Genomic DNA, 25,834 nt, shown 5'->3' with positions numbered 1-25,834 from the left:
TGTCACTAAAGTCAAACGTTAAGTCTAAACAAACAAACTACCACTGCCAAGCAGGGTCGCCAATCTGCAATAACCATCACCAGCTGAAACCAGTTTAACTGCCGGCAAGAAGAGAAGAAACTAATCTGAGTGAAACGAATACAGGACAGAATGTTCTTATGATCCTCACAGCTTTTTCTAACCTCCTTCTGTTTCCCCTCTGTTATCTCACTGTTCGGTCCTAACCTTCAACCATATGTCTTCAGCAAATGTAGAAGAGCCTCAGTGACCTGTCGACTAGATAAATAATCACATCTGCCCATAACTGTGCTTAATCCTTAGAAAATACCTCCAGATCCACAAATCCTTACATTTTTATGGGCTTATCTGTGTTTTCACAATTTTACAAGACTGGAGGTGGATATACTGGTGCTGAAAGATCAACTCAATCTACTCTCTCAAATACACCTTTACTACAGCATCACTGTCACCACATACTCTTACAGGGTATTTACACTCTAAAAGGAAATGTCAGGTTTTTTTGGAGTGGGGTAAAAGTTTTCATTTACTTCCCTGGTCTAACATGTATCACAGGTACAACTGTCAGAAGAGTTTGTTTAATTTGAGTTAGAGTTGTGAACACCTAGCAATTTGTTAATGCAATATTTCCTCAGAATTGTGTGATATCTGACATGCTGGGGTCTGAGATACTGAGATAAGACAAGTGAAGACTGTGTTAAAAGCTCTTCATACTGTGAATTACAGTGGAGGGTGTGAGGAATGGCTGAACCTGTTACTTAACACTAATGGACTCATCCATTATTGTTAAGGTGAGACAGTGTGTGTGTGTGAGAGAGAGAGATAGAGCACACAATTGAATTTCTGAGGAGAACACAGACACACATCAATGTTGGAGAGCATTCATTTTCAAAGATATTTGTAGCAGGCATATTCCAACTGATGTCAGAAGGTGTAACTTTGTAGTTTTACATAATCCAACAAAAACTCATACTCCAATGTGATGGTGTAGTTGATGATAAAATGATATGGAGTTATTGTAATATGTTTGTAAATTTAAAATGTATTTGTATATATCCTTGTGACATTAACAGTGTTTTGTCTTGACAGTCTACACATTGACAGAGGCTGCTCTGAAGCAAACACAAATCAAAACCATGTTGTCATAATGGGAACTTTGGACCCGGGTGAGTAAAAACCTTAGCAGTCAAACTGTTTTGACCTCAATTAACCACAATTACAGATTGGTCATACATTAGCTGATGGTTTGAGTGTGTCAGCCACAAACTCATATACATGCATACATTATATATGTGTGTGTATATGTATATGTATATGTATATGTATATGTATATATATATGTATATGTATATGTATATGTATATGTGGATTGCATGTGGCAGCACAGAGAGCAAACCAGGCTGTAGTTGCGTCTGCTCTAACACTGCGGTTCTCACGCACGAGCAACCATCCGTAATCGTCTCCAGAAAGTTTGTGAGTGATGCGGTACGTGAGGAGAAAAGTATAAGTATTTGTTTGTGTGCATGAGTGAATATAAATCTGGGTTCAAGTTCAATTCAGAATCATTTTAGTTCTAGATTTTTTTTTTTGTCTCTGTCCTTCATGCAGACTAGTCCTTTTCAGCGCAGAAAATAACTCTTATTGACAGCTTAATGTGATCAGGTTTTGTCTATTTACAACTTTTCACTGCTTCTCTTTATGTTATCTTCTAGAACATAAATTCCCAATTTTTTTTAACCATATTTTAGATGTTTTTGGCTTATGTATCTTAAAGCTCACTTCTACTTACCCTTCTAGCCAACCTGAGACAGAAGTTTCTTGTGAAACTTTATTTGGATGTGAGTTGAATAACAAATATGGATTTAGGTATTCCTGACAACAAACACTATTAGTGCTCTCAAAAGTCACTCTAGTTGGATTGTAAATCACAATTTCCACACAAGACTGTTTTGCAGTACCTTTGACCCTCTTGCCAGGGTTAGCCCTCACAACTCCAGCCCTGTTTTGTCTAAACCTTTGACCTCTGACCTTCAGCCTGAGGTCATGTCCATCAGGAGCAGCAGCAAAGGGATCGCTGCTGTGATTAAAAGCTCCTACAAAGTAAAGATGAACAAGTTCCAGGTTGTACAGATGTTTCTTTATAATTAATTAGCCTCTCCCAAAGGGTGGTCTGGGAACTTAAAAGGCCCTGTAAGGCCACAGGGGTCTCTGTCAAAATTAGAAAAATCGTGTTGTTGTTACCGATATAATGAGACCAACAGCGAGACACTTGAAAATTGAAATTTTTAAAAAAAGTTATACAGAGTAGGATTCAGGAACATCTGGTGGTGATAGTACACATTGTAATTTTTAGTGTGTAGAGCACAACGCTGGCTATTAAAATGTGAAAGTTCTCTTTGTCTACAGTGGGCTAACATATTCACCGAGTCCTACATGTGGCCTTGGTAGAGAATGTCTGAGGTAAATATAGAAATACCTGGATGATTAAAACCAGCCATTTGTAGCTATGTTTATTGAAAGTAATCTTTATTTTGCTACAGTCCCTTTAACGCTTATAATTTAGGTAATGCTGTCATCTAGTGGTCTTGTAAACAAAGTGTCGAAGATAGATAGACGTTTGAATAAAGGTAAAAGGCTAAAATCACATTTCACATTTTCAGATGACCATCTTCATTAGCTGTTGTCTAATGTTGTTGCAATTTATATAGTCATGATTATTTAGTCACAGTGACAATATTTTTATTACAATACAATGTCGAAAAGACAGCAGCGAAAAGAGAACCAACTACTGTATTAATGTAAATTCACCATAAGGTGGTAGTAATGTCACAAAGAAGTGATAAAAACCCAGCAGCTGTATTTCCGGTCCAATCTTGTTCGTCATAACTTCTGGTGGAAATAACCGGCATCCTATCAGCTGTGTGGTAAACCAGTTGTGGATACAGACATTGAAAGGGGAAACAACAGGAAAAGATGACTGAATCTCAGAACAAAGATAAATATATATATATATATATTAATTTTAGAGTTTGACGTTTTACAGGTACATTGTGTAACGTCTGACTGAAGTCTTTCGAATGCCCTAACTGTTTTTCATTAATGAATAATTAAAACAAGTCAGTTGTGATTAATTGTTTATTGTTCTATGTCCTTGTCCTTAGTTTTGTATAAGACGTGTGGTTTCGTGATCATTTTTTTTACATACAACCACAAGAGTCAAACACTGTTCTGGTCTAAGCCTGTAATAATAATAATAATCAAAACGTTCAAACGGCATCTAAAGTAACCAGTCTTGGTGTGATTTCTGTGAAGGAGGTCTTCTCTTGGAAGATCAGAGGCAGATAAAATGACTTGCCACAGTAGTTTGATGACATCACATGTTGCTTTTGTGCCTCAAAACTCACAACAACGCTAACATAAAAATCACTCTTCACTGTAAATAAGAAAATGAAACAACAAACGTTAGGGAACAATAGAGAAGTGAGAAATATAACCATTAGTATAGCAACAGACCACTGTGATATGAAGTACGAATCTTGGACATTCAAAAATTCTCTGAGAACTTTCAAGATGTTTGCACGTGTATTCTGTATGTACTAAAAACTCTGTTTAAAGTACATACAATTAGTGACATGCGTAAAAAAAAAGGTGCTTTAAAAATACCCTAAACTCTACCCTCAAATCACAGAAATGTTAAAATGTCAATTTAAGGTTTCGTTCAGGTAAAAGACTGTGTGGTCGTATTATACTTAATTCTTAGATGAACAGCTTCGTTTGAGTGTAAAAATTAGGATGTTTGTTTTGTTAATATGAATAACTTTTGCACAGGTTTTGCGCGTGCGCCTAAAGTGTGACGCAGCGATATTCAATCCGGAAGTAAACACAACTCTGAACCTGTAGCTGAAAAGACAAGATGGTGTACGTGTCCAACGGTAAGTCGTTTGTATCTTTTTTGTATATTACCTCGTTTTAGAAAGAAAAATGCATTTTTGTAGAGCGATATCAACTAACTATTTGAGAATAATCTACACCAGCAGAAAAAAGACGAAATCCGTTCTGTTTAGCTATGTAGCATGTTAGCTTTTCTAGTTTCGATTGTTATACGTAAAATAGAAAATTATGTACAAGAGCTGGGTTTGTAGTCTAGGATATATATTAAATCAATCCACAGTGACTAACAGTTATTGGTTACTCGTGTAAAATTGCATTTTCTATACCCTTAAACTTAAAATGTAATTGGACCCCTTTTCTTTACAATGCAAATCGTCGGTTCTGTAATCCATTTATTCTTGCCATATAATACCTAGCCTTACCTGATTGTTATCTTGGTGTCTTTCTGTTGTACGTAAGTAAAGGTAAATACAGATTGGAGTGAAGCATGATTTGAATGTGTGTCACGCTTACACAAAAGTGAGCTGTGTAAATAATGGCGACATGTTTTTTCTAATTTGCTTTGTGTTTGCCACCAGCTAATTATCAGCAGTCTCATTAATGTCTCAGGCCAGGTCCTGGACAACAGGTACCAGTCACCGTGGCGATTCTCTCTACTGGTCGATCTGTTCTGGGGAGCAGTGGAATTTATTGGGCTGTTGTAAGTAATTTATTTCTACAGTCGATTTGTTTTCAAACCTAATTTGCTAATGTGTGCTCAGTAATGGTAAAACTGTTTATTTTAGATATAGATTTTTTTGTCAATCAGCAGCTGATTTGATATTTCTTACATGTATTATGCAACTTAATACTGTAAATAATAATGTTTTTCATCACCACCTTTATCTCCTTGTATGTCTCTATATATAGTTTCAAAACGTTGATTCACCCAGACTTGACAAAGGAAGGAAACAGTGGTACATCCCACTACACTGATGGCAGAGGGTAGGTTTCTGAGACAGTTGAGAAAGAGAGTGTTGTTGGTAAGAGTAAAGATTAGTGGATGGACAGTGGAATTATTGGATATAGTGTGCAGGTAAAATGTGTTAAAAATGTAATATATGTATATATATATTGTACGTGTATATATATGTACACATCACAATATAGATTTATGTGAAAACAATTGATGTTGCTGTCTAAGAGGTGAATGCAATTTTTTTTCCCTTGCCGTTTAGGTTTACAAACATATATAGCCAAAGAAAATATTTTTTATGTCAGCGTTTCCTCCTGTATTCATAAGTAATGCTGTTTTTACAGTCCTCCAGGTCCTCCTGGAGGCAGAAGGCGGATTGGAAGGATAACTCACGGTGGAGGTCCTGGTGCCCCACCAATGGGTGGAGGGGGATGAGGAAGGTAATTAAAATATTATATTGATAACCTTTTTTAATCCCATCTATTTCAACGTCTATCACAGAGGAAAGTATTTGATGTTAACTGAGAAATTAAAAGTTCTGATGCAGTATTTAAGAGTTAATTTTGCATTTCTTAATTCTCTCCAGGTAAATGCCTACACATCTAGTGTAGGCGTGAGGCTCAGCAGCTTTGTTTGATGACAACTGTTGGCACAAGAATGCTGAAGCCTCTCTTCATTGGCTGCCACTGCCAAGAGCAGTTTCTTGATGCCCTTCTGGGAATTCCTGCACGCAGGGGCCAGAATGGCTGATATAGCAGCTAGCTGCGTCCTTTCCTCCCCTTTACCCATTACATCCACCCACAATAGTTTTTCCAGAAATGTTTATTGTTGAAATCTTTAGTCAGCTCTAGTCATGGTAACTCACTAATTTACACCATCTTGTTGTAAGTTCATTTCTTTTTTGTAACCTGCTTAAATACAAAGTGAACTGTTAAAACCTGATACATCAGAGTCTTTTTTGCTTTAGTTACTGTATGTATTTGAACTGTTGAAATGCATTAGTTTTGATTCCAGGTATGACAGATTTATTCAGGTGCAGTTAAATTTACATTTAAGATAATATTTGCAAAACAAACAAAAGACTAGCAAGTCTTTCTAACAAATCTTGTTTAGACAATCCTGTTAACCAGAAGTCATTTTTAGATGCCAAATCATCCTTGCCATGTATTACTCTTACAAATGTTTCTAGACACATGAATACATTCAGGACATAATTCCAGTCTGTTACAGAAAACATGCTGTACTTTACTACTTGTTGTCCATGAGTTTTCAGTTCACATTTAATGAATTTAAGCTTCGTATCACCAGACGAAAGCTGCTCTCTCACGCAGCATTCGGACACCAAATCGCTGCCACTCCCTCTGATGGATCCACATTTCCTGGGTTGTGTCCAGACATGCCAGCACTGCTCCGCCCTTCCAGGATATTAACCGAGGGTCCATGTCCTGTGAGAAATTAGCATCAAAACATTATTAGTATAGATAAGCAGAGCATGGCTAAATTCTATCTATTTCTTCCTTATTGCCATTTACACATAATAGCGCTATTTTCTCCCTTAGGGTATTAAAATATCCAAGTTACCTTTGGCCGTGTTATTACTTCCACGTTGTCAACTAGTCTCCTAAAGGACGGGGGCATCTTGTTGATGATGCGGTGCAGCAGAAACTCCTGAGCACTGTGGAACATGAGCCCACCTCCCACCACCAGGATGGAACTGTACATTTTCCTCTTGATTTCATCAGATGCTGTAAATTAATATATATATATTTAATCTAGACTTTTCTCCAACTTTTTTTCAAACTAAGTAGTTACTAAAGTCTTTCATTTGGTCCTTTGTTGTGATTGGTTCTTACCACAGCAGTCGATGCTGTGTAGGATGGCTTTATCCAGGCCCAGTGCTTTACTTTCAAACTGACTCATGATTGCAGTCTTCCTGGAGAGATGCGCAGAGAACGGCTCATCTGCTTCTGCAGTGCCCATCAGACACTCCCCCTGTGCAGGCCCGAGCTCTAACTCCCCTCCTCCGCTGCCTATCATTCCGCAGCCCCTGGGCAGGTCAGATAGGTCCCCTATGCCTCCTTGACTGCTCATCTCACCTTCCAAAGCGCCACCTGGTCTTGCCTTTCGTTCAGCAGCAGATTTTGAGGACTACAGCAAAAGAACAGTAACCTACAAGTGTCCATTTCTGGGAAAAAGGTAAAAGAAAACTGTGGGAAAAAAATCTATGAGTATGTGTCTTTGTGTTACCTGGTCCTGTTTGCTCTGTGTAGTCAGCAGGTAGTGCTCATCATGGGGATCCTCAGAGTCCCCTTGGGAACGGTACTGGAGTGACGTCATTTTCTCACCTACGATACCAAAAGTGGTCGGGTAGAAAAGTCCCATTGGTGCCTAATGCAGGTATGACCAAATACATATCAAAGAAAATAAAGAGGATTAGAAAAATCAAAAGGTGTGTGTGTGTGTATATATATATATATATATATATATATATATATATATATATATATATATAAACTGTACAAAGAATTACAGCTGCATCCCCAATCACTACAGTTTGAATTGTGTACCTGCAATTTTTCGTCTCCTAATCGAACCTGATAGAGCAGAGCTGGAGAGTCTGGAAAACGAGTTTGGAATTCATGATCTTGTAGCCCTGATATGTCCTGTTAAAAAAGAAGGAACCCAGACTCAGAAGGTTGTCATTACTCCAAAGTTCACATTTCCCTCTCTCAATCTTGAGAACTCAAAAACAGACCTGGTCCAGGTGGCAGAAGGTCTCTTTTAAGTGTTGTAGTAGCTGACAGTCCAGTCTCTTGGAAAGCTGACATTCTCTATAAGGAAAACCAGCCCTCTGCAGGAGCCAGAAGAAAGTACGTGTAACATCTGTGCCCCCGTATGCCAAACACAACCTTTGTAGTACAGCAGATACAGTAGATATTCAGAATCAAATGTAAAACCTCAAATGTTTATGTTGACATTAAAAATCCAAGCATGGACTTAGGGCGAACCTGGAGTTGCGGTGGGAAACGCCGTCTTCTACACAGCACAGACTGGTCTTCTGGTCTCCTACATCTACAACACAAGCACTACTTAAGCCACTGCCAAACGTTGCACACACTGACTCCTGGTGTACAATAATAGCTGGGAACACACAAGACAGAAGTTAGATCCATGTTTGAGGGAAAAACCACACTGATGGATTTGAATCTGAATGGGTTGCAGTCAGGTTGTATATATAGTTGTGAGTGAGAAATACCTGAGAAGCCCATATTGAGCAGCAGCATGTTGACTAATGCTTTAATATGCTGTCTATTGTAGATGTCAGGAACCAATAAGATACATCTGTAATACTGGCAGAATTGAAAAGAGATGTATTTAATGTATATAGTTTGCTTTAATCCAGATTTTAAAAATAACCATGTATTCTTTCATTAACATAACTATTCGTTCTATTGTAAGGACACTGAAAAGGCATCATGTAAATGTTCTGAACCATTACCTTTAAATCTTTGAGTGGGATCTCAAGGTGCTTTTGAATAACATGACTCCAAATTGTCTCCAGGTCAGCCAGGACAGCAGTCAGTGAGCCTCCAGGACCTGAGTGAAGGTTGAGCTGTCCCCGGACAACAGGCCAGTGGATGTTATAACAATCAGAGGGGTTCACATAAAGAGCCTGCACGATGGAAAGAGGTCAGAAATTAATGAGACAAAATTCATCAGAACTACAGTATTTGTGTGTCCGTTATAATTTAGACAAATGCTCTCACCTCCTCCCCCACCAAATAAGGGGGATGGTGGGCTGTGTTGGTCCACTTCACCCTCGAGCTGCTGTCAAGTACTGCAGGGCGAATCTGGCAATTGTACGATCTGGCCTACACACACACAAATGGGTTTTTCTAAATACCTTGATCCTATATTCTTATGGATCATACACTGCTACTTTCTATTACAGCAGTGGCTGGCACCACCTTTCCTAGTGTTTGTCCAACATACACACCTGTTCAGCTGACACTGGCGTCCTTCGTACCCCATTTGACATCTTCTTGGACCAAATGGCCTGGTCGACCATTTTCAGTCCATTCTGTCTCTGTTCTTTACTCTCGGGTTTCTGGGGAAAAGCACAACAAAGCCCTGAGATTATAATATGACGTTTGTAATTTGGCCATAAATGTAGCTGTGATTTTTAGTTGGGTGGTGACGTACATTAAGACCGTCTCTCAGCAGCCAAGAATCTTCATGTCTGGGCTGTCCACTTTGCTTGTGCCTGCGTGCTATCACGTGGGCAACTGTCACGGGAAGTGTGTCTGTTGCTCGACCAATACGAAGTGTCCTCGAACCAGGGTTGATAACAATTACAAAATTACTCTGGATTTGCTGTGAAGGTAAAAAAAAAACGATTCTCGTTTTCTTATATTTAACCAAAGGTCTTGTTTAAACAATGCTACTAAAACAACCTGATAAAGTTACTTGGAACAAAATTAGCCTAAACCAGCAACCCTGTAATTTATAAAGGTTATTCTGATAAGTCACTAACTATATCTTGTTTATTTTGTTACAAAGTACACCAACGACACACCCCAATCACATGTATCACATTTTGTACAAAACTAAGCTTCCTTCCACAAGTAAAGTGTACATTTGGGACAAATTGCAGAATTTCGAAATGAGCGAACTGTATTAAATCATCTGAAAACGGATTATTATACAGCGGAAAAACTTGACGGATGTTCACCTCCTGTTGAGGCTCCGGGATTGATGGAGGAGCGATCGGTCTTTTCACCCCGCGCTGCTGCTCCTTGTCTTTTTCCTTGTCTTTCTCCTTTTCTTTTTCCTTCCCGTTGTCCTGCTCTTTCTCCGCCTGAGTCATGACCAATTTTTAAACTCCAAAAGACAAAACTCTTTAAAATGCCTTTGTTCACAACTTCCGAAAGGATAGAAAACTAGGATCTATGAACCGAAATAGAATAAGAAACTGTTGTTTGCATGGCGGTCAGTACTTCCGTGTTTGATCACGTGATAGACTTTCTTCTTCTTCTATCAAAGATTTGCGGTGGTTGCGACTGCCATACCAAGCATTGCCGCTATCCAGAGGTAGTCAGAGGTAGCTACAATGTAATATTTTGATACTGTATGTCACTTGAATTAATAGATGAAAATGTAAATACAAGTACACATGTTACACAAGTAAGGGCTCATTTTATTTGGATACGGAGTTTCTTGGCGGTGTATACAGGAAATAGCTGACATAAGTGTATTATTTCTCTATCATTTGAGAGAACTTGGCACGTTTCCAAATGAAAATGTTTACAGGTTAAAACATATGTATATTTGCATTTACCAATTTCCATGACAAAGCTTGATCAGAAAGTGGCTAACCAAAAGTAGCTAACTTTTTGCTAGTTATAGAAAGATATAGCAAAAAAAAAACCCCATCAAAAACAAAACTACAACTTAAATGTCATGTCTTTGACTGGCATTTGTAATGGAATGACTCTCTGTATACACAATTCAACATTTTATTGAACAGTAACAATATGTGTCCACTTATTGGCTTGTAAAGACATTATTTTCATGACGACATTCATAGAATTGTCACATTTGTCAATGTAATACGCTGCAAATGTTTTTCAACAGCGTCGTTAAACTTTTCTACACTGTGTTTACTCAATGTTATTTCAGATCCAAAGTTCAAGCATGGTAGCTTGTTAGCCTGCCTGTTGTTGTGAAGATTTATACATAGTTTCTTCAGATCTTTCATCAAGCAAAAGGACCTGCATGCTCTGAGTTCCAGTGGTAAAGTATTAGGTCTCTTCCTGTGCTTTTTGTCAAACTGCACCACCCAGAACTTTGCAAGGTCACTCTTCCCCTTTGCATGACTGGCCACCATATTGAGGATCATTGGGTAAAGGTCATAGGCTGCAGCTGGGATATGGGGTTCTGGGAAACTGCTGCATGAAGGGGAGCAGCTCTGCTTAGAAGATTCCTAAAAGAAAAAGACATATATTTAACAAAATATCCTGTTTTATTATAAGCTACAGAATCATTTAATATCAATATTTTAGTTATAGTCGACAGGAGGTCATATTGTCATTTTTATTAAGCATAAATTTGTAAAATACACTGTGTATAAGTACTGTATATATTTTTGTTTGTCTGCAGCAATATCGCCGCCTACGTTTTGTGATTTGTCTCTCCTGTGAAGATGATTGCAACCTCTGTATGTGGAACTCCTTTGCTGTGCACAGCAGACGGTAGGTGGCAAAATGCAACTCAAAATCAGTCATTTTGAGTTGCATGATTTCTCATTTTGAGAAAAGAGAAATCATGTCTACTGTGCTATTCCTAAAATTGTTCATTGTAAGTCTTTATTTTGATCCAGGTTTGAAAAGGAACGCCAGGTGGAAACATTCTACCAACCAAAAAAGAAATCCACTAATAATTTCTCAAAATGAACTTTAGTCACATGGATAAAAATACATAAAAGTGCTCAGTCTTTACAGTACCTTAGGGCAGACAATAAGAACACGATGTGCAGCACTGGCCTGCTCTGCCAACCAGCGCATTAGCCCCAACTCCCCAATCTTTTGTTGCTGCCACATGTCTATAGCAACACTGCAGCCACCGTGCCACTGCAGGAACTCGGCCAGGGCCACCACGGCCTGCTGGAAGGACGGATTCTCAGCAGGGTACACGACCAGGACAGGGACAGGAACCACATCAGCTGGAGCTACTCTTTTAAAACCCAAGCACATGGCAAAGTTGTCTCCACAGCATTTATCTGTAGAATATCAAGACATAAGCATTTACAACATCAGATACACACATATTGTACATTATCTAAAGGAATTGACACAAGTTTAGGAAAACATTGTTATGAGCCAAAACCTGATAGGTTAAAGCATTCAGGGGATTTTTTTGTTTGTATATTTTTGTCTTTTGCTTTATTCTCCTGTCACTCTCAATCTAAATATTCAAACCTGCAGCACAACAAACTTCTTTTGTAAGTACAAAAATCTTTAATAATGATGGTTTTAAAATGAGAACCAGCTCAAGCTGGTGTGGATTTACATGTTAAGTAGCAGGAGATGATGATCAAAAACGCCATGACTCCTACAAGAGCACTTGTTGTCATCACATCTGCAAAAACAAGTATAGTTGACATAATACAGCATATAAGTTTAAATCTGCAGTAATCCAGTTACTATACCTTATTTACAAGTATAACAGTGCAAAAGGAAACTGAAAACTTACAAGGGGTGGGGGTCTCCAATGCAACAGCTATATAAAAAAGGAATGTTAAATACCATATTAGAAATGAAATGAAAAATAAAATGAAATCTAGAAATGAATGAACATTTCACACTGATTTCTGTTATTTCTCACCTGTAGGATCTTGAAATATCACTAATTTAACGGTAGCTGAAAAACATGGAGCTCACAGTTTACATAGTCATAGTTATATGGTAACTCAGATGATATTAGGCCTCATGCAGTTGAAGAAAAAACCTACGCTCTACAGGCTCGTCCACTGTTATATTTGCTGATTTTACAGCCCAGGGAGGCCATTGTGGATGCAAGGGAACGTTGTTGGCTTGAATGAGGTAGAATCCAGGTTTTGCTGGTTGCAAAGTATAGAACCACTTCTAAAAAAGAAAAGTTATGAAAGTGAAAACAATAGCCATTTACAAAAATTGTGTTCAATAATTGATGGGATTTGATCCAGTAGACCTGTTTAGGACCAGTGGTGTTTTCCCTTAAAAGTGGCGTGTATCTGCAGAGAATTGGTAATTTCCCTTCTATGTGGATCATCGTGCCTGTCAGATGATGGATACTGGCTGGAAAGACAGTGAAATGATAGGGTTTATTACAGTAAAGCCCAAGATAAACTTTAATTAATTTGATCTTTCAATTTGGCATCTTTTGTTTAAAGCTATAAATGTTAGCTTTCTTATGACTGCAATATCTGTGTAGTCAAGTCAAAGGACTTGGTTCTCACTGAACATAATCAAATGCCTTTATATGAGCTGTCCAAATAAATCCAATGTGATTTATCTAGCCCCTCTGCAAGACCCTCTGGTCTGCAAGTATGTTTTATGTACTGCTACTTTACGGTTCACCATTATTCCCGCTACCTCTGTCTTATTTATGTACTTAAGCGTGTTTCTACACAGAAAACATTTTATTTAGAGGATGTCACTCTTCTCTTATCCCAATATTTAGTAAATAACATTTTCTCTTCTCACAGGCTCATTATGCAGGATCATTGTTACCTGACCAGTTTTGTGAAGTAAATCTGTGTTGCTGAGTGCTACATAAGCAACTAATTTGCATCTCAAGCACCAAGGTAAGACTTTGACCTAAATGATATGATGATGAGCAACATGACTTTTCCTACCATCAATATTAACAGCCCAGCTGATGTTCAACATCACTTTTTTTCCATCAGTTACCGCCGTTACTTTTGAGTCTGCCAGATAAGATGGACTAGTAGCACTCTCGGCAGGGAGTCCTGGAACAAGAGGCAGCAGTGGTAAGACTCATTGTCCACACATCGAGAGAACGCCTCCATTCACTTCACACAAGCATTTAATTCAACATTTGTATCTCAGAGAGAAAAACCAGACAGATATATCACAGAGCACACAGTTTTGACATGAATTCAGCGGTTTTACATCTCACCTTCAGTATATTCACAATGTATTGGCTGCAACAAAGATAAAAAAAAAATAAAATAAATTACACACCCAAAAAACCTTGGGCTAAATAAAAAAAAAAAAATAAAATAAATTACACACCCAAAACACCTTGGGCTAAATAAAATAAAAATAATGAATGTATTAACTTACATTTTCTGTCATCACTTCAGTTTGGATGCAAAAGAGAAAGATCAAGGCTATGGTCCACATCATGAAGTATTTACAGTCCTGAAGATAAAGATTGACAAATATTCTAGTTTACAAGAAACAAGATTTGTTGTTTCAACGGATGTTGTCTCTTCTCTGGTATTTTAAAGAAAAATCCAAGTGTTTTATAGCTTAATGGTTAGCTTTGATTATCTTTCTAATAAAAGGAACAATTCAGTTATACAAATATTGTCAAAAATATAAATAATGTACAGTTAAGTTAAAAACACATGATGTCATTATACGTGTGTGAAGATTAAATATTATCAATCTTGTAACATTACACATCTACAGCAACAGCAAAGACAATTTATTTAACTCAGAAAAGTGACCATATAATCCAAAAAGTTAGAAACCAAAAGTCATTTTTAAATTATTGTATTACTTAATTTTTTCGTATTGTACAAAATTACAAAACGTTTTTGCAGTGAAAACTGTTGTTACCAATGTTCGGGTGTTTTTTGTTTTTTTGATAACCCCGAAAGCGTGGTTTTAATCAAGTCATCAGTAAAGTTACATCTTCACCTTCTTTGCAAACAATCATATGAAACTGATCATATATAACTGATTTTTTTAAATAACTAAAAGGTTCTTTTTAATAGTAAAATTACAAAAATCTATGACATATTTAATACAAATTATCAAACCATTTTCTCATATATTGTCCTACCTTCTGTTAGTAGTTCTCTTGTTGAAGATTCTCCAGCTCTGGGTCCGTTAGGTTATAAATACAGCCTGTTAAGCCCCGCCCCCTGACAAAAACAGTTCACTCAGCTGTGGAAGTTTCTCAGTCAGGTATGAGCTGGGTTTTGTTATTTATTTTGTTTTTTAGTTACCTGTATGTTACGTGACTGCGGTCGAACTCATTTTAATACCTAACTTTTTTTTGCTGAAGGCAGTCTGCAAATTCATGTGCCAGTCGCGCAGTGAAGTAAACAGCAAATGACTGCGAGCTTCAGACAAACAAATGTGCAGATAGAGAGACGTTAAGAGAAAACTACTGAGCCCTTTAAACGGTAAAAACGTTTTCAGAAAGTGCTTTAGAGAAATCTGTGCCTGTGTGTTGTGCACGGGACTGTTGTGGCTGAGTTAAACAGTTTCAGCTGTTGGTGTTTGTCTTGGCCGTCATAATAAATGGAGACCAAACATGATTCTACTTCAAAGTAAAGTTAGAAAGATAGTTTGAAGTTGCACTTTAGCGAAGTCGGAATTATGTTCTATTTGGTATTCTACTCTGAGTGGGTTGGAGAATCCTATTGTTGTGGTGACATTTTGCAGTTCCCCATCTAGTGAGAGTGTATTAAGATTCAAAATTAGGTTTAAAGCTGAGATTAGAATAACGAAGGTAAAAAAAGACATTTATTTATGTACGTGTAATGCTCGCAAAACAAAATCGTGTATGTGTTTGTGCAGACCTACAATAGACCTCACACTGATAAATAAGTTCGACATTGTCTTGCGACATTTGTGTTCTCAAATGACAAGTTGGTTTAATGTGGAAATGTGCATTTTAACGTCTGTTCAAAATGTGAGGATTGGCCATTTTAGAATTAGATCTGCTGAGTGGGTTAAATATGAAGCTGTTGTTGAGCCGCTGGTTAACTGATAAGGCCTGACCTAGATATACATTTCCTTCGCTTCCTCCAACTGACTGGCAATAAACCCATTTATTGTTAAGCAACATTTATCTTAAAATAAAGTCTGTTGGTGTTTGAGATCAATGTCCAATGGTAGCATTACCATTGGACAATGAAGTATTTTTGCTTCTGAGTGAAAGTTAAATGTTGAAAACTGCTAATTATAATTAACTTAATGTCTCTTTAAGAGCAGACAATGCAAAAATAATTAAATCTACTCATTTGTAGTCAGAAGTGATGTTTCCATTGCAGATCAAAGACACGAAGTTTGCTGTATAAATAAATACAGCTTTGTCAAATAAACTATATATACAATAAATGTACCTTAATGGTAAATATTGAACAAAACCTTTCACTGTAACAGCAGTGAGTGGCTGGTGCCAGAAAAGGCCATTCACCTCCAACTGTAATTTAGCTGCTGGAAGATATGACCTTAGTAAAGAAAAGGTGTGACATTTGTATAATAATTAACCTTCTCAAGACCCAAAATGCCAAACCTTAAATTCACCCTTCAGTTCTCTTACTGGAACACAAGTGACTTGACAAGTGATGTTTAGAGCTTATTTAATCTATTCCTGTTCGTCAGCCTAATAACAAATCTAGCTTGACCAGTTTTGTAATATTCTTTCCAGTGCATGAAGAGAGCCTATCCACGACTAGGATGTTGACTTTGGCCACCTTGGGCCGAACTGGTGCCCAGCAGCTTGTGAAGAAAACTATGAGTTTATTTGCAAGAGATGGCAGAGGTCTTTCTGTCTCTTCACCAGGATGTGTCTCAGTATTAAGGACAGCGTCTACTTCCTTCGTCTGCATAAGCCATAACAGATGTTTCAGTGTTTCAGCAGCTCACTGCAGCTCCTCTTCTTTAACACCGCCACAACAGCAAACTCCGTCTTACAGTTATGTCATCATCGGAGCAGGTTCGGCAGGCTGTGTCCTTGCCAACCGCCTCACTGAGGATGCCCATGAGTCTGTGCTGCTGCTGGAGGCAGGGCCTAAGGACAAGTGGCTTGGCAGCACCAGATTGTCATGGAAGGTGCACATGCCAGCGGCACTGACCTACAACCTCTGTGATGACAAGTACAGTAATTTTACAATTCTCTGAAATGTTTTTAGCTGATTCGTGGAATTACTTGTTACGGTGTCCGTGTTGATTCTTATCTTCTACTGATTCAATGCTAACCTTCAAATTCCACATTCCTTTGTGAAAGAGTTAATCATAAAATATTAAAACAAAACAGACTCTATAATTGTGCAGACGTAGTAAGTATTAGCACAATTTTTATTTGATTGATTGTATTTCCTGTGTATTTGCTGCCATGCTGTATTTTTTCTGTTGTTCTGCAGGGTTAATTGGTACTACCACACTTTACCTCAGGCCCACATGAACAACCGTGTGCTCTACTGGCCGAGGGGTCGTGTGTGGGGGGGGTCCTCTTCACTCAACGCCATGGTTTACATTCGAGGACATGCTGAAGACTATAACCGTTGGCAGACAGAAGGAGCAGAGGGCTGGGATTATGAACACTGTCTACCGTATTTCCGGAAGGCTCAGTGCCATGAGCTTGGGGAAAACAGGTACACAACAAAATTCAAGAGAAAAAAGACAGATGAGATAAAACATTATTGTCCTCTGTCATGGATCACCAGCTACACTTAATATGATAAGTATTATGAGTATGATAAGGTAACTTTTATGTAATCATAAACACATAAAAATGACATCACAAACGCCATCATGAAAGTGAATAAAGATTTGTGTTGAGTTTTTAAATATGGTACGTATGAGCATGCCATGTACATACATCAGGTGTTTAATGTATGTCTCAAGTTTGTTGTTGGACAGTTTGTTGTTGGGGGGTGGTTCCTTTTATAATCGAATCCTAGGTTTTCTCAAGTTTTTACTTTTTTTTTTAAATGCTTGGTGAAAGTACCAGAGTAAATCGCTGTGCAATTCCAGTTAAGTTTGTCTAACAAAAGCAGATAAACTGAGAATAGTAATGATACAGAGGACATTAAAGTGCTCCGAGAACATAAGGGTTTTAATGACTAAACTATATCATGATAGAGTTCTGGCTTGGCACTCCCAATGTCATCTCATGGTAGATTCCTTAAACACTTCATGGACCAAATTCTGAATATTCTGGACCAAACAGTTTTCTTTATATCAAATACACATTTTAAATATATGCTCTCTGAATTAGCACAGGTTTAAAGAATTTATACTGTACTATGACATATTACTTTTACAATGGTGTGTCCCCTCTTAACCGTAGGTATCGGGGTGGCAGTGGTCCTCTTCACGTATCCAGAGGGAAGACCAATCACCCCCTTCATAGGGCTTTTATTGAAGCAGGACAGCAGTCCGGATATCCATTCACTGATGACATGAATGGATACCAACAGGAGGGTCTTGGTTGGATGGACATGACAATTTATAAAGGTCTGATTAAACCAACTTAATAAATTACATTTTTTAAACACTTAATTGTCAGCATGTGTACAACATTTTGTTGTTGTTTTTATTCAGGGATTTTACATTACTAACTATGAGGGCTGTCAAAATAAAAGCATTAATTAGGTTAATTAATTTGTTATATAATCAGATTAAAATTGTTAGTGTAGTTTTAAGCTTGATTTTTTCTTTGACATTTTTCCATATAAAAATTCTATCATTTGTCATTTGTCATCAAAAAATGTTTAGGAAAATTGTTTAGGAAAATTGATTTATCATCATTAATCATCAATTGGATTTAATTTTAATTGTTTTATTAATTTATATATTAGTATACGTTGTAGAAAAAAGAACTAAGTGATATTAACTTGTGAAGTAATATTTATGGCAATATTACAGTCAGGAAATTCCATCTTTGTATGTTTCTCATTGTTCAAATCATGTCTAGGAAAGAGGTGGAGCTCAGCTAGTGCCTACCTGAGACCAGTACTAGGTCGAGCTAACCTAAAGACAGAAGTACGTTGCCTAACAACCAAGATTTTGTTTAGTGGGAATCGTGCCGTGGGTGTGGAATACATGCAAAATGGCCAGACAAAAAGGGTAAGGCTCAGTGAGTAATGGGAATTTGATAAACAAATGTAAAATATCCATTCAGCAAGGTAAATATATTTACCTTGGCTCAGAATCAGTCACAGATATTCCTTTGTAAGACTTAAACTTTTGACATGTCATGATGTGTTTTATTATTATGCAATTTACATGCAGGTGTGAGGTTTAACATTTCCAAGATGTAACTGAGATGAATTGAGGCAGCTGCTGTCAGTCCATCAATGTTAACCTGGACAAAGAGCCACTTTCACAGCTGCAGACTTTGTAAATATGGGAAAATGATTTTCCTTTCAGGTGTTTGCAGACAAAGAGGTAATACTGAGTGGAGGAGCGATCAACTCCCCACAGCTTCTCATGCTGTCAGGAGTGGGAAATGCAGATGACCTGAAACAACTTAGCATCCCTGTGGTTCAGCACTTACCAGGTGGATTTTTTTTTAATTTTAATTAATTAATTTTTTTTTTTACAAAGAATGCCTTCATTCTCAATGCTTTTTATTTAGTTTATGTTGATCTTTGCCTGTTGTCTCCCAGGTGTTGGTAGTAATTTGCAGGATCATTTGGAACTGTACGTCCAACAGCAGTGCACTCAGCCCATCACCCTTTACAAGGCCCAGAAACCTTTTCACATGATCAAGATAGGTCTGGAGTGGCTCACCATGTTCACCGGTAAATGAAAATGTACCACAAACACAAACACTCTCTCAGATATATGGTATATATATATATATATATATATATATATATATATATATATATATACTTTCTGAAAAATATTTAGTATATCTTTAAAAGTGCTTTTAAGTTTTATTCAACTACAAATAGTTCACAACAATTGTATAACAGTCATTTTTTCCAGATTATAATCTGTTTTCGCAGATCTTTTATTCTGCAGACATTTTTATTGAGGTGCACATTTCCTGCTTAAAATGATATTGAACCAGATAAGGAGATCACCACTTCCTTCTATGTGAATTCATGTTGTGGTCAAAAAATGTCTTTCCAAGAGTTCAACAAGAAAATAAATAATAATCTATTAAAAAGCTCTGTGCTGCCAACTCTATATTAATGATCTCAGTTTGAGAGTGCTACAGTTTCAACCAAAACCATTAAGGAAGATACCAATGTTTTGGTAGGTCTTAGATCACTAAATTAAAAAATCTAAAACTGTAGGTTGTCAGTGAGTCAGCGAGTATTGACTGAAGGACAAAAACAAGGCTTGATGGAAACAATAGGTCTATACATTAATTATTTCTACATAAACAATAATATTAAACCATTTACACATGTTGTGTAGCTCTTGTTAAGACATTTTGAGCTCTTTCAGGAAGTGAAAGGCACGTCTGTAAATGTGACCACATCATTTTATTTTTTTAGGTTCAGTTCTGTTTTAAAACCTGTAGGACAACAGGTGTTCTCTTTTACGCTCAATTCTTTTTTATATATAACATTTCCTATTTAAAGGCCTCTAGAAAAAGAAAGAGCAGAAGGGTGAAGACCTTTTTTGCACCCAAGTTTGCTTTTTTATAACTTATTTGTTCAGACACAGAGAAATCAGTGTGGCACATTTCTTCTGTATTTGTCTTAATGTCTCACTAGAAGATTGTTGTTATAGGTTATGGAGCAACAGCCCACCTGGAGAGTGGAGGGTTCATCCGTAGTCGCCCACACGTCAGCCACCCTGATATCCAGTTTCACTTCCTGCCCTCACAGGTCATTGATCATGGAAGAGTTGCGTCAAAAATAGAGGCCTATCAGGTACTGCTTTCTGTGGAAATGTGATCACACGTACTGACAGTGTTTCCTCTATTTCTTCATGGAAATAATTTCAAGATGATATGTTGTAAAATTCCAGGCCCAATTCCAAAGAAGTAATTATACCCACTACAAGATAAGAGTGACTGAGATAAGGTCATTACAAACAACCCGCAGTTTTTTATTGTATAATGGAATCCTAAAATAACTGAAATGCAAATAAGTATTTAGATTCTTCTTCTTTTTTCTTTCGGCTTTGTCTCTTTTTTCAGGGGTTGCCACAGTGTCAAAATAAACACAGAACTTGTAATACTTGAACTGACACATTAACCCTGCAGTGTGCACCAAATGGATTAATTGAATGTTTGTAGTGATATTAAACATGCAGTTGCTACTTCCTGGGTTTTGCTGCTGTTCAACTAAATATTTTGTTACTTAAACTTATTGTTTGTGATGTAGGTTCATGTGGGACCATTGAGAAGCACTAGTATTGGCTGGATGAAACTGAAAAGCACAAACCCTCTTGATCACCCGTATATCCAACCAAACTACCTTTCAACTGGTAAGTCTCTGCATTGTAATTGCCACTGGAGTTGTGTTACTACTGTTTCTCTGTCCTTTTATTCAAGTCAGTTTTGCTCTCACCTTTAATCTACATACAGTGCAGGATGAGACTGGTCTGTCTTGACTAAGCATATTTAAGTGTGTATTGGTATCGGTGGAGCTCTACTTCACTTAGAAAACATGTTGGATTGCAGCTTCGTACCTTCAGCTTGTAAATCACACGTGTCAAACTCAGACAGGGGGCCAAATCTAGCCCGCAGTGTAATTATATTTGGCTCACAAGTTTGACACCCCTGTTGTAAATGATGCCTCAAGCTTCCTGGGCCATGTTGAAGATATTTGAAGGCTGAGTGTGTTTCCCACAGATGCAGTACAGTCTGTTGTTGGTTGTAGACCAATGAGCATAAAAAAAAGTGTAATGAGCATCTCAGCATAGTTGAAATGGTAGCCTGGAGCCAGGATGTTTACATTTTGCCTCTTATTTCAGATATTGATGTGTGGGAGTTCAGAGAGTGTGTCAAACTCTCCAGAGAGATCTTCGCTCAGAAGGCCTTTGAACCTTTCCGTGGTCTGGAAGTCCAGCCTGGATCTCAGGTTCAGTCTGACTCTGACATTGACGCATTTGTGCGTGAAAAGGCTGACACTGCCTACCACCCGTCCTGCACCTGCAAGATGGGTTCTCCCTCCGACCCCATGGCTGTCGTCGACCCAAACACACAGGTTTTGGGTCTAGAGCATCTGCGGGTAGTTGACGCCTCCATCATGCCTAGCATTGTCAGTGGAAACCTCAACGCTCCGACCATCATGATTGCAGAGAAGGTTGCCGACTTAATCAGAGGTCGCCCTGCTCTCATCGACGCAGACATTCCTGTGTACAAACCAGGGACACTTGACACACAAAGATGAAAATGGATCCAGCCGTCAGAAACAGTGTATCAGGTATTCTCTATTTGTTGTTAATCAATGATGCCATGTTGCCACAATGAAGTTTACCATTTTTTTTCATTTGAATTTACATGTGAGAATTAGGAGGTAGGTTTATAAAATATAACAATCACTACATGTACAGATTTTTCTACCTTTTTAACACGGGACATTTGTATTAATTTCCTTTTAAACTTTTCCCTTTTAACTTTTAACTGTAGACTGATAAATATTGTTGCAGACTGTGTTTGTCTAGTGATGTGACTTAGATGAAGATCAGAACATATTTTATGACCAATTAATGCAGAAATCCAAGTAATCCCAAAGGGTTCACATACTTTTTTCTTGCAACTGTATATGGCTTGTTAATGGCTGTGACACATTTCATAGTACATTTATTAGGCTTCAAATCAATCAAGCAGCCTGCATTTATTCAACATTAGAAAGTTTAATATTGGTTTAAGCCCTAATAAAACAAATGTACCTGCAGTTATAAAATGCATACCACATCATATTTTACATGTATTGGCCACTTTAATTGACGTAATTAGTGTACAGTACATTTAAAGAATATCCCAGGTACCAGCTTGTCACGCTTCAATCATGTATTCCTTTTGGACTCCTCTGTGTGTCCAAATATTTGAATATTGGGGTGTTTCCCATTGTTTGGATTCATATTAAACTAAGCCCTTTGGTTGTGAAAATAATATGGTGTTGCCCTGAAGAGAGGATTTTGTCAGAGAAATAGAATACAATCCCACATTTCCAGCCACAGTGGCAGTGTTTTTCTTTTAAAAGTTGACTTGAACATGTTCTTATAGTGGGCAGTGACAGATGAATGCTGGTCATTGATGCAGCTTCTGCTTCTGCAGACACATTGGTCCCTCAGGTCAGTGTTGGGGAAAATTATCTACATACAAGTAAGTGACAGGTTACTGTCAACAATATCACTTCAAAACATACACTCATCCACAACATACTGAATTTATATATTTCAGGGACATTACATGACATCATTGAGTTTAGCTATCTTTTTAAAAAAGTCTCCACGAGTCACATTTGTAAGCAACAGAGGAAATAAGACTAATGGAGGAAAACTTAGCAGTGAACCCTGATTGTCAGATGGTCAATACAAACCCACTTTCACTTAAAGTAATGCAGATTAGCACAACCTTTTGACCATTGAATTCATTAGTTTAAAGCTGTTGTAAAAAAGCACTGCATTTTCTGCTCATGTCAACGTAATCATAACAAAGGTTTCTAGCATCCGTGTTATGATAAAACAAAAGCAAGCGGCTGCTTTAGATTGTTGTTGCAAATGGGGGAAAGACTGAACCTGGTTTTCCTACATACTCAGTAGAAAACAAGTGTATACCTGAGGACAGTCTATTTTACTGATATGTGAATTTTGTTTTCAAGTCAAAAACAAAGATGGCCGCCGCTGAACTTCAAAACCCTGAAAAGTAGTTTTTACCATTATCTGAGGTCTTAATTCACATTGCTCTGTCAGAAACACTTATATAACCAGAAAAAGTCACTTCACAATGAACCATTGTTGATCACAGTCATGATCTTAAAATGACTCAGGGGACATTGTGAGGCAAAATAATGCAGCTACACAAAGACAGCCCACACATTTCTGCCCTTCACTTAAAAAGTCTAAATATGACACAACCAGGTCTGGTGGATTTGTTTTTGTTTTAAAGTACTTGTTTTTATGTGAGACATTTGTTCTTAATTAAGTATTCAGGTCATTCAGGGTATGGCTTGGTAAAAAAAACAAACAACTTTTTCTGTTATTCATTCAAAACGTTTTCTCAAATCAACTTAGCTCAGTCTTTAGTGTTGCCTAGTGGCCATAAAAGATACACCTAAAAACACGCATTTCTGGGCCATTAGGTAATAACAGCAAGGTGACAATGTTACAATGTTGCCTTGCACGTGGGGACTATGGCACAAGTGAGGTGTCTATAAACTCCCGACATTGTTTTCTCCAAAACATAATTTTATACTACTTTGAGAAAAGTACTTTGTCTCTTATGGAATTAAGGACAGTTGTCTTTTGACCGGTTGTATTTTGTCACACTGAGAGAATCTGAGCTGCCAAACTCTTTTGTTTCAACTCTTCCATCTGGCTGGCTGTGTGTAGCTGTGTGATTACCTTGCTCCATATGTTGTAAACCTGCAGGGCAAAGTGCTTCCAACTCCCACCTCTCCAGCATTCCCATGTACCACTGCCCAGAAAGAGAATAAAAAAGGCACTTGTTGTTCTATTCTCATCCATCCATGGTTTGCTTTTCTTTTCTCTGCTCCAGGATGTGCAGAAATATTATTTAAAAATAGCTAAAATATTCCAGTGTGAGCCGTTACTATAGTGATGTGATGCATATCATCTCATCCGTTAAGTCCTCCTCACAGGTCACAGCCACGTACGGCTCCTCGTCACTGTAGTCTCGGATGCTGTGGTCTCTAAAACTTGTTCCAGCTTGAAGGTCAAAGCTAAGGTTCCCTGATCCTCCAGTGCTGTCATTACTTATACTTCCATTCAGGAGATTGCTGGCAGCGCTCTCCATCTCATCAATAGTCATCTCACATGCATCTGCAATCTCGTGTTTAGCAACTGAGACAAAATTGGGGTCTCTGGCGTATTTTCCCAGACCTTCAGAGATCAACACCTGAGTGAAAACAAATCAAAGGCAGAGTTACCATTTAGACCGGGCTCTCCACATCTTTTCAGTGCTTGCTAGCCTTGTCCACCTAAATTAATTATAAATAAACAAAAAACTTTTTTTTTATATTAAACTGTCAGCTTTGACAGGGTTTTTCATCACCTGCATCTGCACAATATCATAGACCATGATTTTCAAACTTATGATGGTAGAGGAGGACTGACTGTATATGAAACATTTAAAATTAAATAAATATTCAGAAAACTATGGGGGCAATGTTTTCTAGTACGTTATTCAATCGGTCTACTTGTGAGTTGGCTAATCCAAACTAGTCAAAACACCCCCAAAAGCACTTGGTACCTCCATCCAGATTAAATTAACAGATATATATAGTTAAATATATATATATATATATATATATATATATATTTTTATCGACTGGGAGATTACGGCCTTACAAATTAGTGCACTCAAACCTAGGACTCTCTGCTTCAGAGGCAGGCGTGCTAACTGCTACACTATGGAACCTTACAATTCTTTGTAAGTACCTGTCTATGCAGTTCTGGAAACCCACTAGGAAAAAATATTCTAAATATTTTATTCTTGGATATTTTTAAACTTAAAAAAGTAAGGCAATAGTTACTTTCCTTCTAACCAGTTACGGGGGGTAGTAATTACTACCAGTTACTAACTCAGTTAACTTTTGGGATAAGTAACTAGACTTAGACTGCCTACAAAAGGTCATGTGCTTTTACTCAGAAGACTAATTTGGAACTCACAGCCTCCACCAGACTGTTGGCGCTGCCTCTCTTCTGCAGGACATGGGTACAGTTCTCAGCAGGTAACTGAAGACGTGATGGAGAATGACTACGAGTTGGGGGACCGTCCTGACTGTCTGTATACCAGGAGCTCCTCTTCACTGCTCCAGGGAGACTGCCAACACTGCCAGGAATCCGCCAGTCCACCTGTGTCCATTTTTTTATACAATTTATCACAGGATAGATGCCAATTAATCACAATTAATCATGACTTTTTCACCTGCAGTGTGTGCTAATAACAGTGTGTATTGACTGTAAATTAGAGCAAACATTATTGGATGGATGCCCATGCATTAAAATGACAATTTTCATCTGATTAATTGACCTATTATTTAAAGCACTCATTTTGAGAACCCTCATGTAAAGACATTTCAGCTTCTTTTTCTCAGACCTGTATAAGGGGCATGTAGGACGGCGAACAGCTGTGCCTGATAGGAGAAGAAGGAGGTGTGGCCCAGGAGTGCAGTGACCTTGAAGGAGATGGACGGTGAATTCTACTGGAATCAAAACCAGCCACGGCCATTAGCTGAAATAAAAGTACAAAAATTAAAGGTAGTATTTATGCTGAGTGAATCATTTATAGCCACCACAATTGTTGAATTTCATAAATATTTTACACAGACTCATTAGAAATGGA

General features: G+C 37.7%; 5 protein-coding genes and 1 long non-coding RNA gene across 10 annotated transcripts; 3 read left to right on the top strand and 3 right to left on the bottom strand.

Annotated features, from left to right (window-relative positions):
• The first annotated feature begins 3,828 nt into the window (after positions 1 to 3,828).
• On the top strand, positions 3,829 to 5,308 carry selenok (selenoprotein K). 2 transcript variants are annotated; one of them, XM_025059193.1, is made up of 4 exons: positions 3,829 to 3,950; positions 4,519 to 4,609; positions 4,819 to 4,893; positions 5,209 to 5,308. In XM_025059193.1, the coding sequence occupies exons 1-4, from the start codon at positions 3,932 to 3,934 to the stop codon at positions 5,306 to 5,308; spliced, it is 285 nt and encodes a 94-aa protein (XP_024914961.1). In that variant the 5' UTR covers positions 3,829 to 3,931. The 2 variants fall into 2 exon arrangements, with proteins under 2 accessions (XP_024914961.1, XP_024914962.1); XM_025059194.1 differs by having other exon boundaries at positions 5,209 to 5,299.
• A 360-nt stretch (positions 5,309 to 5,668) lies between these two features.
• On the bottom strand, positions 5,669 to 9,880 carry actr8 (actin related protein 8). The gene is made up of 13 exons (XM_008318717.2): positions 9,597 to 9,880; positions 9,068 to 9,238; positions 8,862 to 8,972; positions 8,632 to 8,736; positions 8,364 to 8,537; positions 8,121 to 8,214; positions 7,873 to 8,005; positions 7,620 to 7,773; positions 7,432 to 7,527; positions 7,112 to 7,252; positions 6,718 to 7,012; positions 6,446 to 6,609; positions 5,669 to 6,309 (listed from the first exon to the last, which is right to left on the bottom strand). Exons 1-13 carry the CDS (start codon positions 9,729 to 9,731, stop codon positions 6,166 to 6,168), a joined length of 1,917 nt encoding a protein of 638 aa, XP_008316939.1. The 5' UTR covers positions 9,732 to 9,880; the 3' UTR covers positions 5,669 to 6,165.
• Positions 9,881 to 10,028: 148 nt separating this feature from the next.
• On the bottom strand, positions 10,029 to 14,653 carry il17rb (interleukin 17 receptor B). 2 transcript variants are annotated; one of them, XM_008318711.3, is made up of 12 exons: positions 14,604 to 14,653; positions 14,438 to 14,519; positions 13,711 to 13,788; positions 13,544 to 13,568; positions 13,260 to 13,373; positions 12,593 to 12,699; positions 12,375 to 12,507; positions 12,248 to 12,283; positions 12,116 to 12,142; positions 11,933 to 12,001; positions 11,368 to 11,642; positions 10,029 to 10,847 (listed from the first exon to the last, which is right to left on the bottom strand). In XM_008318711.3, exons 3-12 carry the CDS (start codon positions 13,771 to 13,773, stop codon positions 10,446 to 10,448), a joined length of 1,251 nt encoding a protein of 416 aa, XP_008316933.1. In that variant the 5' UTR covers positions 13,774 to 13,788; positions 14,438 to 14,519; positions 14,604 to 14,653; the 3' UTR covers positions 10,029 to 10,445. The 2 variants fall into 2 exon arrangements, with proteins under 2 accessions (XP_008316933.1, XP_016891716.1); XM_017036227.2 differs by having other exon boundaries at positions 12,375 to 12,504.
• Positions 10,542 to 11,384, top strand: LOC107989157 (uncharacterized). Its single transcript, XR_001760691.2, has 3 exons — positions 10,542 to 10,657; positions 11,024 to 11,115; positions 11,244 to 11,384. It is a non-coding gene; the product is annotated as an uncharacterized LOC107989157 (long non-coding RNA).
• chdh (choline dehydrogenase) lies at positions 12,795 to 21,692 on the top strand. Of its 3 annotated transcripts, XM_008318714.3 has the most exons (11): positions 12,795 to 13,208; positions 13,311 to 13,394; positions 16,037 to 16,484; positions 16,752 to 16,982; positions 17,681 to 17,847; positions 18,308 to 18,459; positions 18,763 to 18,892; positions 19,002 to 19,136; positions 20,083 to 20,225; positions 20,682 to 20,784; positions 21,274 to 21,692. In XM_008318714.3, exons 3-11 carry the CDS (start codon positions 16,066 to 16,068, stop codon positions 21,690 to 21,692), a joined length of 1,899 nt encoding a protein of 632 aa, XP_008316936.1. In that variant the 5' UTR covers positions 12,795 to 13,208; positions 13,311 to 13,394; positions 16,037 to 16,065. The 3 variants fall into 3 exon arrangements, with proteins under 3 accessions (XP_008316936.1, XP_008316934.1, XP_008316935.1); XM_008318712.3 differs by lacking the exons at positions 12,795 to 13,208; positions 13,311 to 13,394 and adding an exon at positions 14,470 to 14,562; XM_008318713.3 differs by lacking the exons at positions 12,795 to 13,208; positions 13,311 to 13,394 and adding an exon at positions 14,637 to 14,783.
• Positions 21,693 to 22,499: 807 nt separating this feature from the next.
• LOC112486258 (voltage-dependent L-type calcium channel subunit alpha-1D) lies at positions 22,500 to 25,811 on the bottom strand. Its single transcript, XM_025059192.1, has 3 exons — positions 25,589 to 25,811; positions 25,159 to 25,344; positions 22,500 to 24,385 (listed from the first exon to the last, which is right to left on the bottom strand). Exons 1-3 carry the CDS (start codon positions 25,718 to 25,720, stop codon positions 24,080 to 24,082), a joined length of 624 nt encoding a protein of 207 aa, XP_024914960.1. The 5' UTR covers positions 25,721 to 25,811; the 3' UTR covers positions 22,500 to 24,079.
• Positions 25,812 to 25,834: the final 23 nt, after the last annotated feature.

Source organism: Cynoglossus semilaevis, chromosome 10 (genome assembly GCF_000523025.1).
Source record: "Cynoglossus semilaevis isolate Cse_v1.0 chromosome 10, Cse_v1.0, whole genome shotgun sequence".
Taxonomy (NCBI): domain Eukaryota; kingdom Metazoa; phylum Chordata; class Actinopteri; order Pleuronectiformes; family Cynoglossidae; genus Cynoglossus; species Cynoglossus semilaevis.
The sequence above is the reverse complement of the archived record's forward strand: the minus strand, read 5'-3'. Positions and strand labels throughout refer to the sequence as shown.

Excerpts from the sequence above, each read along its gene's own strand:
- chdh (XM_008318714.3), top strand. The coding sequence starts at position 16,066 with ATGTTGACTTTGGCCACCTTGGGCCGAACTGGTGCCCAGCAGCTTGTG. Across the intron at positions 16,983-17,680 it reads CATGAGCTTGGGGAAAACAG|GTATCGGGGTGGCAGTGGTC; the intron begins GTACACAACAAA and ends TCTTAACCGTAG. Across the intron at positions 17,848-18,307 it reads GGACATGACAATTTATAAAG|GAAAGAGGTGGAGCTCAGCT; the intron begins GTCTGATTAAAC and ends AATCATGTCTAG.
- actr8 (XM_008318717.2), bottom strand. The coding sequence starts at position 9,731 with ATGACTCAGGCGGAGAAAGAGCAGGACAACGGGAAGGAAAAAGAAAAG. Across the intron at positions 6,610-6,717 it reads ACACAGCATCGACTGCTGTG|CATCTGATGAAATCAAGAGG; the intron begins GTAAGAACCAAT and ends ATTAATTTACAG. Across the intron at positions 6,310-6,445 it reads AAGTAATAACACGGCCAAAG|GACATGGACCCTCGGTTAAT; the intron begins GTAACTTGGATA and ends AATTTCTCACAG.
- il17rb (XM_008318711.3), bottom strand. The coding sequence starts at position 13,773 with ATGATGTGGACCATAGCCTTGATCTTTCTCTTTTGCATCCAAACTGAA. Across the intron at positions 12,284-12,374 it reads AGTGGACGAGCCTGTAGAGC|CTACCGTTAAATTAGTGATA; the intron begins GTAGGTTTTTTC and ends CATGTTTTTCAG. Across the intron at positions 11,643-11,932 it reads CATCTCCTGCTACTTAACAT|ATAAATGCTGTGGAGACAAC; the intron begins GTAAATCCACAC and ends GATATTCTACAG.
- LOC112486258 (XM_025059192.1), bottom strand. The coding sequence starts at position 25,720 with ATGGCCGTGGCTGGTTTTGATTCCAGTAGAATTCACCGTCCATCTCCT. Across the intron at positions 25,345-25,588 it reads CCTACATGCCCCTTATACAG|GTGGACTGGCGGATTCCTGG; the intron begins GTCTGAGAAAAA and ends AAATGGACACAG. Across the intron at positions 24,386-25,158 it reads CCAACAGTCTGGTGGAGGCT|GTGTTGATCTCTGAAGGTCT; the intron begins GTGAGTTCCAAA and ends GTTTTCACTCAG.
- selenok (XM_025059194.1), top strand. Across the intron at positions 4,610-4,818 it reads GTGGAATTTATTGGGCTGTT|TTTCAAAACGTTGATTCACC; the intron begins GTAAGTAATTTA and ends CTCTATATATAG. Across the intron at positions 4,894-5,208 it reads CACTACACTGATGGCAGAGG|TCCTCCAGGTCCTCCTGGAG; the intron begins GTAGGTTTCTGA and ends CTGTTTTTACAG.